Source organism: Halichoerus grypus, chromosome X, assembly GCF_964656455.1.
Source record: "Halichoerus grypus chromosome X, mHalGry1.hap1.1, whole genome shotgun sequence".
In the NCBI taxonomy this organism is placed as follows: Eukaryota; Metazoa; Chordata; class Mammalia; order Carnivora; family Phocidae; genus Halichoerus; species Halichoerus grypus.
The window spans coordinates 71092914-71104926 of record NC_135727.1 but is presented as its reverse complement, the minus strand read 5'-3'; the positions used below and the strand labels follow the sequence as shown (position 1 = coordinate 71104926).

At 55.9% G+C, this 12013-nt stretch overlaps 1 protein-coding gene across 5 annotated transcripts in view; it reads left to right on the top strand.

The window, feature by feature from the left end:
• DLG3 (discs large MAGUK scaffold protein 3) overlaps positions 1-7287 on the top strand; it is a 54160-nt gene extending 46873 nt beyond the window's left edge. For all 5 annotated transcript variants that reach the window (XM_078064953.1, XM_078064952.1, XM_078064954.1 and 2 more), the window contains 6 exons: positions 1027-1077; positions 1693-1794; positions 2384-2556; positions 2965-3074; positions 3705-3796; positions 5023-7287. In XM_078064953.1, the coding sequence (XP_077921079.1) occupies positions 1027-1077; positions 1693-1794; positions 2384-2556; positions 2965-3074; positions 3705-3796; positions 5023-5129 (635 nt within the window). In that variant the 3' untranslated portion in view covers positions 5130-7287. The remainder of the gene's footprint in view (positions 1-1026; positions 1078-1692; positions 1795-2383; positions 2557-2964; positions 3075-3704; positions 3797-5022) is intronic.
• Positions 7288-12013: the final 4726 nt, after the last annotated feature.

The window sequence follows — 12013 nt, the reverse complement described above, 5'->3', positions numbered from 1 at the left end:
GTTGGAACCCCACGAACTTTGGGAGCGCTGGCCTCTCGGGAGCTATGGCTAGAGGTCTTGTACAATCTGCCCACGAGTCAGGCTCAGAGGAAGCCTGTGAGCAAGCATCCTGGGGCTTGATGCAAATATTGCTGCCTTCCCCAGCACTGCTGTCAGCCCCTTGGGGACCTCCAGGCACCCAGAACCAAGTGGCTTGGTGACTATTTTAGGAAAAGTTCATCACTGTTTGTTTTTTTCCCCCCAAGATTTTATTTATTTATTTGACAGAGAGACGGAGTGAGAGCACAAGTAGGCAGAGTGGCAGGCAGAGGGAGAGGGAGAAGCAGGCTGTCCGATGAGCAGGGAGCCCGACGGGCTCGATCCCAAGACCCCGGGATCATGACCTGAGCCGAAGGCAGACGCTTAACCGACTGAGCCACCTGGGCGCCCCAAGTTCATCACTGTTAGGATGTATGGAGCTCTACCATGAGGAGAGAGCAGGGCTCAGCATTGCTCTTAAAGGGGACTGGGGACCTTAGCCCAGCCTTGAGCCACTTACCTGGAGATTTCTTCCAGTGCAGGGGGGATAGGTAGACCCTTAAAAGGGCAAAGTTAGCTTGCATGAGTGCCCTGACTCCCCTGCTTGCAGATTAGGGGACGTGGACAGTATTTCTGGACCAGTTGAAGCTTCCCTGTGATTCTTACCAGAGCAAGAGGGTAATTGAGCACAGTTGACTGTTAACCTATAAGAACAGTTCCTGAGAGATGAGGGTGGTTTTTGGTGGAGGCTTCATGGCTTCTGGGTCATGTCCCTTTGGTCAGCGATATTTTGCTGAATGAGAGGACTCCTGTCCCAGGGGTGGTGAAGGGCTTCCTGTGCTTTCTTGCCAATGGGTAGCAGACAGGCCCACAGGGCAGGTGGTGGCAAGTACCACATTGACAAGGCTGTTTTCTGGCAGAGGTGGGGGTGAGGGGACTGTTGTAGGGGGACCAGGACACAGGGAGGCAGATTACAAAGTGCTAACGTGTCTCCCTTTTTTGTTGCAGAAGGACAAGAGGATGCAATTTTGTCATATGAGCCAGTGACACGGCAAGAAAGTAAGCCCCCTTCTGAGAGTCTTGCCTTCAAGCTGGTCTCGTGGTCGTGGGGCCCAACGCAGTGGTTGGCCGTGTCAGCGGACGGAAGTGCATGGGGGAGTACGACGGCGGGGCCCATCGCACGTCCAGCCGCTGGGCGTCTCCTTCTCTCCTCCGTCTTCCTCTTGTTGTAGAAAATGGGGAAGGAAACCCAGTGTGCACCCCTCACCATACCTTTGTTGCTGCCGGGGTGCCTTCCAGAGGATAGGACAGGTTGACAAAGAGGGCAAGGGTCAGTCTCAGTGGGTGTAACCATTTCCAAAAGAAAGGTCCCGGTCCCTCCCTGTAGTGGCTCCTCGGAAAAAACCTTGCTTAGCTGCTGGTGCCCATGCAGAGATTTCTCCTGAATCTGTTGGAAGGGGAGATGCTTCTGATTTCAGACTTGCCTTAGACTTAGATATTTTCAAATTAAAGGCTCTTTGATGTCTTTGTAGTTAAAAGCCAGGGAATGGCCGCAGACACTCTGCCCTGTCTGAGTGGCGGCTCCAGAGCTGCGGTGTTCTAGGCAGACTTGGAGGTAGAAGAGGCCGTCTGGTGGGAGGCCTCGCTCACGACCTCCATGCTCTCTTTCTCCAGTTCACTATGCAAGGCCTGTGATCATCCTGGGCCCAATGAAGGACAGAGTCAACGATGACCTGATCTCGGAGTTCCCGCATAAATTTGGATCCTGTGTGCCACGTAAGAGCCCAGGAAGGTTTTGGGAGGGAGGCGTTGGTGCCCTGGGAACGATTACTCTGATGTTCTGTGGAAAGGGTGTGGGGCCAGGTACTAGGGTTCTCTGGGAACAGCGTCTAACGCTCTGGAAGAGATTAGGCAGCAGTAGATTCCCACAGGGCTGATGGGGTTGGGAGGCCTAAGCCATCAGGCTGGCCTGCTTCCTCCCTTGGAGAGAAGTTTTGAGTGGTGATGGTCGGGAAGGATTGGACTAATGGGGGGCCTGGTCCAAGTGGTGTTGGCACGGCCCCATGAACAGCTTGTTAGGTTCGCTGGCTCCCGTGCCACATTTGGCCTCTTCTGCCAGGTTTTGGCCCAGGAAACCCTACCTTTCTGGTCCAGTTTAAACTAAAGCAAATAGCTCCCTGTGTGTGAACCCTGGTGGTTACAAGAGAAGTAGGCAAGACACACTTCTTTCAGCTACTCTCCCCGCCACTCACCTGGAAAATATTGGAGTGGCCCCAGGGCCCAGGTGAGAGAGGAACAGTCATCTCTTTTGGCCTGGGGCAGGTCATTGTCCTTGGGCCACACAGCATTTCCTTTCTTCCTTCAGATACCACTCGGCCTCGGCGTGATAATGAGGTGGATGGACAAGACTACCACTTTGTGGTCTCCCGAGAACAGATGGAGAAGGATATTCAGGACAACAAGTTCATCGAAGCAGGCCAATTTAATGATAATCTCTATGGGACCAGCATCCAGTCAGTGCGGGCAGTTGCAGAGAGGGTAAGAGAGAGGAGATGGCCCTGCTAAATACAACCGTCAAAGGAAAAACCGAAATGGCCCCACTGGCATTCCGTTAGGGTCCGCCTCCTCCCGGCACAGGGCCTATCAAGCGGCACGCCGGCTCTGCGTGTTCCCAGCCCCTGGATGGAGGTGGCTGTGTCTCCTCCACGCAGCTCACCCCAGCGTGTCACCGACATGCATAGGGACCCCTCTGCAGATGTGGCCTTTTCTGGCTAGTAGGAGCAAAATGTGGGGCCTGGGTGCCTCAGCGATAGAATCTTCTAGGCCTCTCTGGGTGACCCTGGGTTCCCCCCCCTCCAGGCAGATGTTTGGGTTGCTGCTGGGTACGTGCTTGGGGCTGGGTAGACAGAGACCGGGTGGGCTGATAACAGGTCTTTGCCTTTTCAGGGCAAGCACTGCATCTTAGATGTTTCCGGCAATGCTATCAAGAGGCTGCAGCAAGCACAACTTTACCCCATTGCCATTTTCATCAAGCCCAAGTCCATTGAAGCACTTATGTAAGTATTTGCGAGCCTCAGATACTCCCAGCTAGGAGAGGGCCCTGGAAAGGAACAAGAAAATAAACTAATTTGTCGGGCAGGGGTATAAGACCCCATGGAAGCTCCAAGGCAAGTCGGCACCCCAGCTGGTCCCCGAGGCTTCCTTCTGCTTTGAGTGCCTGCACTTGTATTCCAGTTGCCCTTTTTAAACCTGGCAAGTTTGGGGAAGATGTTGAGCCGTGGGCCACTGCTGCTCTCATAGGGCAGCTGAACAGATTTTCAGGGAGCCTGGGAGCAATTCTTTATGTTAATCAAAATGTAGGATCCAGGGGCTACCTGGGTGGCTCAGTCAGTTGAGCGTCCAACTCTTGGTTTTGGCTCAGGTCGTGGTCCCAGGGTCGTGAGATCGAGCTCCGCTTCGGGCTCCGCGCTTAGTGGGGAGTCTGCTGGAGATTCTCCGTCTGCCCCCCCCCCCGCCCCCTGCCTGTGTGCTCTCTAAAATAAATAAATAAATCTTTAAAACAAAAGATTCTCCTTCTGCACATGCCTCCCCTCCCCCCCCTGAGCTCGTGCGCTCTCTCTCAAAAAAAAAAAAAAAAAAACACATAAATCCAGTTTGGTACCATTTTTCTTCTCTGTCTTTGGCAGGGAAATGAACCGACGGCAGACATATGAACAAGCAAATAAGATCTATGACAAAGCCATGAAACTGGAGCAGGAGTTTGGAGAATACTTCACAGGTAAGAAGCCCTGCTGCCCGGCTCGAGTAACCAGCCAGACACCTCTAAGTGTCTCCAAAAGGCTTAGGTACCCAGCACAGAGTTTCTGGACGCTTTGGAGGTCAGACCTTTGCAAAATACTCAAGCTCCTTCCATCCAGGGGAGTTTAGCCAGTTTATAGTATCGACCACCACCACCAACTGCTGCCTTGGATCATTTTGTTCATCTTGTCCTCATATTCCTACCAGATTAGAGGCTCCCTATGTTCCTTTGCTTCTCTCCCTCCCAGCTCCTTCTCCCAGTGTAGTACTCGGTTTTGCGTGTTTTAGGTGCCGAATCCATGTTTGTTGATGACGATGATTTCTCAGTGGGGTGTTCGAGTTGTCTGTCAGTGTGTGTGCGTGTGTGCGTGGCGTGCTTGTGTGTGTATATGGCCCCTATTTTGGAAGGTCAGTCCCTAAACAGCTGTTAAAGTTTCTCTGTAGTATGTTGCTTACCTTTCAAGTGCAGTCACAGGGAGGGGGGGGGGGGGGGCTGGATGGGGGCGCTTGTTGGGATGAGCACTGGGTGTTGTATGTAAGTGACGAATCACTCGGTTCTGCTCCTGAAACCGGTATTACCCTGTAGGTTAACTAATTAGAATTTAAAGACAAAAATTGAAAAAAAATAAAGCACAGTGACATTTATGTGCAGGTTGGTGCTGAGTGAACCGCAGCTGCTGGTGCCACCAGGTGAAGCAGGGAAAGGACACGTAGCCGTACTATCAGACCTTGGCTTTCGGACCTTCCCTTTACTGTTACGTCCGTGTCCTCGTTTTCTGGGCTGACCTCTGACATAGAGCAGATGTGATGGCCCCGGGAGCCCTGCCTCTTGCTAGAAACCGTTTCTTTCGGTTCTTTCTTTGGATAACTGGGATTTTCCAAATCTTCTACTGAGGCTGTTTACAATGACCAGCTGCTGGCCTCATGGCTGCCAAGAGCAACATGAGCCTCGAGGTCTGGCATCTAATGGGTGCTCAATAAACATTTTTTGAACAATCCGTTTTCTCGTTCATTGCCACTTAGTCTCACTGTCTTGGCAAGTTGACATTGGGCCGTGGGCTGAGAGCACCTGCCGGTTTCCCTCGTTGCCCTAGGCTGTGCGGGCATCTCTGCCAGGCTGAGCTGGGGGGGGCCGGGGCAGGCTGGACTGCCGGGTTTGGGGTGCTGTGGAGCACATTAATAATTCTGTTTTCCTCTTCACTTTAGCCATTGTACAGGGTGACTCACTGGAAGAGATTTACAACAAGATCAAACAAATCATCGAGGACCAGTCTGGGCACTACATTTGGGTCCCATCCCCTGAAAAACTCTGAAGAATCCCCACCAAGCACTCTCTTGTGAACAGAAGACATCAAGTCCCTCTTCCCTCCTCCCTCTTCAGTCCTGTCCCCACCAGGAGAACAAATGACTACTGTTCTTGTCCCCTTTTTTAGATATGTCCCAAAAATTGAGTTTTCTAGTCCTGTTCTGTTTTTTTAAATTTTCATCTTGTTTTAGTTTATTTTTTGGGATGATGCCATCTCACTCATCACGTGACTGTGCCCATTCCTGCATGGACCTTTCCCAAGCGCTAGCACAGGTGCAAATCCATCAGAGTCATTGTTTTCATAAAAACCAAGCAGAAGCGAAGAGACAAGAGGAGGACTGCCGGAAAGCCAGGCTCTGGACGGCTGCACGGCTTGTGAAGCGAGCTCGGTGTGCCGCGTGCCGAGATGCCCCCAGGCATTTCTGCTTCTCACGCTGCCGTCACGCAGCGCTGAACGGTGCAACGTATGGCGACAGAAAGTATCTTATTTATATATAGATATATATATGTAATTTATATAAAATATATAGAAATTATTATATATATATATTATACACTCTCATATAATATATATATATTCACACACATTTGGACTAGAAAATCTATGGAGACTTCATCAATGGTACTGTGTTATTAGAGAAATGCTTTAATTTTCATATTCCAATCAGATGGCATCTTATATCCCAGCTGGTTGGGGAGGGATCGCAAGTGGTAGTAAGTGCTGTACCAAGGGCACTCGCGTTTGGTCATTCTCTTGAAAGCTGAGGTTGTCTCTAGGTCGGGGTCAGCGAGCGGGCTTTGTCTCTGGGGGCGAGAGGGTTGGGGACGGGACCCCGAAGCAGCTGCCGCCCGGGAGGCACAGTCAGTCCCGGGTGCAGAAAGCGAGAGAATGGCTAGCAGTGCTCCAGATTAAATTGCCTATTGTTTTCTGCCACCCGATGTGTCTGCATGAGAGGTTTCCTTTTTGTTCATTTTTAAGCTGCTGTTAAACCAAAACCATGTTGTGCTACCGTGTCAGCCTTTTCATTATTCCAAATTTTACTTTTACTATTTAAGTGAATGCGTAGAATCCAATTTGACAAGTGTTTTAAAGGTTCATGACGTTGTGGAGGAGCCGGGCCTTGCGATAGAGTAAGTGCGCCCGCCCGGCGTGGCCGTCCGGTCCGCGGAGGGGACGCGGGGGCTGCCGGGAGCCAAGAGCGGGAGCTGGGGCTCCGCGCCGCAGCGGGTCCCTTTGCTCCCGGGCCGGGGCCGCACCCGACCCCCCCCCCCAGAGGCCCCTCCGTGGGGCCCAGCACCGGGGACGGGGAGTCACTTGCCTTCCAGCTCTGCGCCGGGACGGTGGGACCGCACTGGGCCTGGCCAGCCGTGTGATAAGAAGTTGGCTTTGGGTTTTTTCCGCAGCTGCTCCGTACGCCCTACCCCAGCGCCCGCACCAACAGCTGGTAGCTTACTGTTGCTTCGGGGAGAGCGCGGACTCGAAGGCCGTCCGCGTGACCCGTGGAGCTAGGATTCCCTTGCTGGTGAGACCTGAAACCGTGCTGGTTGGTGCCAGAGTCAGAAGGCAGTGACTGCGGCCGGGGGAGCTTCTCCTCTGACCACAAGTGCAGGGGGCAGGTGGGCCTCGGGCCCCGCCCCGCCCCCCCCCCGGGCTGTTTTTGAAGCCACCGTGCCTCCCTCGGCCCACGATGGGCATGACACAGGGGAGAAGAGCGTGGACACGCCTGGCCCTGGGCTTGAGTCCGCGGTTTCCCAGCCCGCGGCGTTGTGACCCGTGGCGAGCGACGCCATGTCGAAGGCGCTCTGAGTGCTACCAGCAAAATTTAGGAAATCTGTTAACAGTTCTCCTACCGGCATAATGAGGCTAACTGTACAGTGTGGGGCCCAGAATGAGGGGAAAGAAAGGGCAGCAGCTTCACCTGGGCAGTACACTGGATTGAAGGCAAAGAGGGATGACGTGGTGGGCGATGGTGACTGTGGTGAGGAGGGGGTGAGCGGGGAGTGTTGATTTCCCTGATGTTAAGTGCTGTACTCTGAGTGATGCTCAACCCTCTGCCCCTCCCAGGGAAGGAAATCAAGATTCAAAGTAAGCATGACACTAGTTGGTTTACCAGTGTTCCTTCCAAGGAGACATATATTTTTTAATAAACGATAGTTGCAATGAACTGTGTGTGGCTCAGAGGCCTTCTTCATGGGGTCGAGAAGGGAGGGTGGGGGCACAGTCGTGGGGAAAAGTCTCAAGACTTTGGGGTCCGAAAGGCTCTCTACCCAGCGGCGCCAGAGCGGCTCAGGCGGTGAAGCATCCGACTCTTGACTTCGGCTCAGGTCGTGATCTCGGGGTCGGGCGATCGGGCCCCGCGTCAGGCCCCACATTCAGTGCAGAGTGTGCTTGTCCCTCTGCCTCTGCTTCTGCCCCCCTCTCCCCACCTCTCCACTTGCCCTCGTCCGCGCGCGCTCTCTCTCAAAAATCTTCAAAAGACTCTACTTAGTGACCATCTGCTGACTGAGTCTGGTGTTCTTCTGGATGGTTCCAGACCACTGTGCTTGTACCGGGTCGTTCGTGAAAGCTATATGCTTGGTCTCCCACTACGGCCCCCAAACGCCGCCTCACAGCACCAAGCAAGTGAGAGGCGTGTCCATAGCCTCCGTGGCAGGATGCTGACATTCCCGCAAAGGTGCACAAGCTGGGGGACGCCTGCGGCCGCAAGGACGTCTCTTACGGAGGAAGCAGGGGCCCAGCTCGCAGCGGGGGGGCTGAGTGATGAATGCGGTGCCGAGGAGCTGGCCTGCTGGCTCCCCGTGTTTCCAGAAACCACTGAGAGCTCAGGGGAAAACGGGGGAGCTGGGCCCAAGCTAGGCCCCAGGTGGCAGGGCAGGTGGCCGGCCCCCCGAAGAGAGGAGCGCCGAGAGCAGGCGCGTGACCTGGCTGATGGCAGCGCAGCTTCTGTGGACCAGCCTGCGGGGCCACGGCCGTGACCGCGGTCAAGAGCGATGGCTGCTCAGAAGCCCTGGCCGCTGTGGGCTGAGCCACCGGACGGAGGCTCCTCCTGACCTGTTCGCGGCGCTTGACTCCTTTGCCCCGTTCTCTCGTTTGCTGGAAGGCAGCCCGCCAGAAGGGAGTGCCCAGAATGCTCCTGGAGGGCTTAAGGGCATCCGGCTCCCAAGGGCAAAGGGAGCAAAGAGCCGGCCCTGTCCCCCCACCGCGGTGAGGCGCTGGCTGTCTTGGCAGCTGCCCTTCCTCGCAGGGGAGGCTCAGCTGGAGAAAATCCGGCCCCCGGGGGAAGCCACTGAGCAACTCAACACCCACGGTAGACCCCCCGCAAGCTCTGCTGTGACCAGCTGGCCAGAGCCCCATCTCCCCCGGGGGTCGGGGCCGGGCCCTCTCCCCGGTTCCGCTGCCGCTGACAGCCCGGCGAGCCCCGTCGCCCTTCCTTCAGCTCCGAGCGGCCTTGCGTGCAAACCTTCCTCGGGTGATACGATGACAAGAAAGTGGTGTCCGGCTACAGACCACCGACCTCCTGGTGAGGCGAAAGTGCGGCTAGAAATTACCTAATGAAGGCAAAAGCTTTGTGCAAACGTCGCGCTCCGGGACGAGGCTGACGGACCAGGATGCAGAGGAGAGGGGGCGGCCGAGCGGCAGGCCGGGGGGACCAAGGCGCAAGCAAGTAAAGGACGGGCCTGAAGGGACGCCGGGCTCGAGCTGAAAGGCCACGGGGCCCTTCCCACAGGGACGGCGCTTGCCTGGCGCCAAGCCCTGGAAGGCCCGGGTGTCAGGAAGCCTTGCAGAAACGCAAACCGTGAGGGTCGGAGCTGGGGAGAAGCACGCCAAGCTGTCTGGGCCCCGGCAGGGTCCCTTCGCTGTCCGCATTCCCAGGCTCGGCCCTTCAGGCCTGTCCCCGCCCAGCAGTCCATGGCCTCGGTTCCATCCGTCCTTGTATCCGTCCAGTCAGTGCCCTGGCACCTCTAGGACCTTCTGTCACCGCACACGGAACTTCCCGAAGGGCAAACCCCACACGTGGAAAAGCCCCCCCCCCCACTTGCACGGAAGCGCCGCACCGGCTCCCCAGCGCCCGGGGGTCCCTCGCAGCGAGGCCCCGACCGCGTCTTCCTCCGCAGAGCCGAACCGCGTCGCCGTGTGATCCGCACCGGCGGCTTGCGCGGCAGAGCAAACGGACCGCCTGCGGGGCCTGCCCCCGCCCCGCCGCCCGCACGCCAAGCGGGAGCGTCCCGGTACCTCCAAGGACCGGGGGTGGGGGGCTCGAGAACAAGGGTTCACACCCGCCTGCAGGGCGCCTGCCGGACCGTGTTGTCCTCGCTGGCCTCGCCGAGCCCACAGCCGTCCTCCACGTAGCCCACAGAACCGGCCTCCCATGGGGCCCTGCTACCCGCGGGGAAAAGTTCAAGCCCCGTAGCGTGGCCCTTGTGCCACCAGGCCTTGGGCCGTCTCCGCCGCCTCGCCTCTTGCCGCGTCCGGCCGCCCCAGCCCGGAACACCACAGCCCCGTGGTTTTGCTCACGCCTCTTTTCCTGCCCATTGCTGCCTCCCCATCTTGCTCACCCGCAAGACTCCTCTTAGTATTTTTAAGACTCGCTTCAAGAGCTTCCCCCCTCCCGGGGCGCCCGGGTGGCTCCATCGGGTGAGCATCTGCCTTCGGCTCAGGTTGTGATCCCGGGCTCCTGGCATCGAGCCCCGCATCGGGCTCCCCGCTCGGCGGGAAGCCTGCTCCTCCCTCTCCTGCTTGCCCCACTTACGTGCCCCCTCTCTCGCTCCCGCCTCTTAGGTCGCCTCGACTGTCCCTTCCTTAGTGCCGGGAGACCCTGTAGCAGACCTTTCGGCGTCACAACAGCTGAACTTCATTTTGTACTTCCTGCGTGACAGGCACCGTGCTAAGGGCTTTACCCATTTTCCTTCACCTAGTGCCCCAAACCGCCCTGTGACAGGGGTGCTCGTGTCCTCTCCTTTCCCAGAAGAGGAAACGGAGGCCCAGGGAGGCCACACAGCTCGTAAGGGGCAGAGCCGAGTCAAACACGGGCTGTGGGGCCGCAGTAGTTGTGTCCCGAGGTGCTACGCTTGCCCCCTCGCACTCTGCCACACTTGGAATGGTTTATGGCCCTTATCTCTTTTTGTCTGCCTTTTTTTAAAAAAAAAAAGATTTTATTTATTTATTTGACAGAGAGACACAGTGAGAGAGGGAACACAAGCAGGGGAGTGGGAGAGGGAGAAGCAGGCTTCCCACGGAGCAGGGAGCCCGATGCGGGGCTCGATCCCAGGACCCCGGGATCATGACCCGGGCCGAAGGCGGACGCTCAACCACTGAGCCCCCCAGCGCCCCACTCTTTTTGTCTTCACGTCCATGACTCCGCGCTGAGGGCACAAATTATGTCTTACTGGTCTGCATATCCGCAGCACGTGGCACAACATCCGTCCCGTGAAAGACCAGGGCCGCGCTCGTCTTTGGCTCCATCTCGGTGGGAAGAGATTTGCCCGGACCCAAACCTGTGGTATGAATTTTGTTTTCTGTTTTAGGGAGAGCTTCCGTTCTGAAGTGCCTGCAACTTCCCCCGGGATCTTGCTCCATCAATTATGACTCCTTTGCATCTCCAGCCACTTCCTCTCCTTTTCACTCTGCTGTCCTCTCACCAAGAAGTGAACAGCCTCCTTGCCCTGCAACCACTTACTGACCATCCACGTGTTCGTTCAACGCGCTTACTGAGTGGCAGAAGGCTCTCAAGGTCAGCCACCGCCTCCCGAGCGTGGCGCTCAAAGACCCCTTTCTGAGCCTCGACGTTGTAGACGGACGAAGATGCCACATCCCTGCTCTCACCATCGATGTCATTTCTCTGTGGACCACGCTGGCTTCTCCTTGACTTCCTCGCTCACTCTTCTCCCGCCTCCTAAGCACCACCATTCTCCGAGTCACCTAGGCCCCAAACCTGATTTCTCTCCTTTGGGCATCACATCCAACCTCTTACCAACACGTGTTGATTCTTTTTTTTTTTTTTTTAATTTATTTATTTGAGAGAGAGAGAGAATGAGAGAGAGCATGAGAAGGGGGAGGGTCAGAGGGAGAAGCAGGCTCCCCGCTGAGCAGGGAGCCTGATGTAGGACTCGATCCTAGGACTCCAGGATCATGACCTGAGCCGAAGGCAGTCGCTTAACCAACTGAGCCACCCAGGCGTCCCCACGTGTTGATTCTTGACGCTATCTGTTCAGTTTGGTCCTTGGGTGTCATCATCACTGCCCGCACCCTCGTGATAGCACGAGCTGCAGCTTGCTGAGCGCCTAGCGACAGGTTGTCGTGCCTGATGCTAACAATACAATGGCGAGTCAAAGAACGATCCCTGCTCTCAAGGACCTTATAGTCTAGTTGGGGGAGGGCGACAAACAAGGCAGTGACTTAAGTATGTAATTACACATTACACCAAATGCTACGAAGGACGTACGTGGGATGCAGCAACGGAGGATAATGTAATGAGAGGACCTGCTTAAGAGAAGGTGCCCGGGAAAGGCTTCCTGGAGGAGGTGATGTTCAGGTTGAGACTTGGAAGGCCAGTAGGATCAGACTGATAGAAGGAAGGATTTACCACCCTCCACTGGCCCCAATTTGCTCATCCAGGATTATGTCCCAATGTTTGTTTCTCTACCAACCAGCCTAGACTATTTGCCTTTTTACCCGTGAGCTGGGCTTTTGTCTGGAGTGTGTCCAGTCCCCACATCTATGAAACCCTTTGGGCTGCAGCTCAGTTGCCATTTTCCATGAGGACGTCACTGGTCACTCCAGAAGAGCTTTCCCCTTGCTGTCTTTTGCGCCACTCCAGCAGGTTCGATGGAACTCACCCTGTTCTTCCTTGCACGGTAGCTAGCTGCCCCATTATGTCTTCTCCAGCTAGA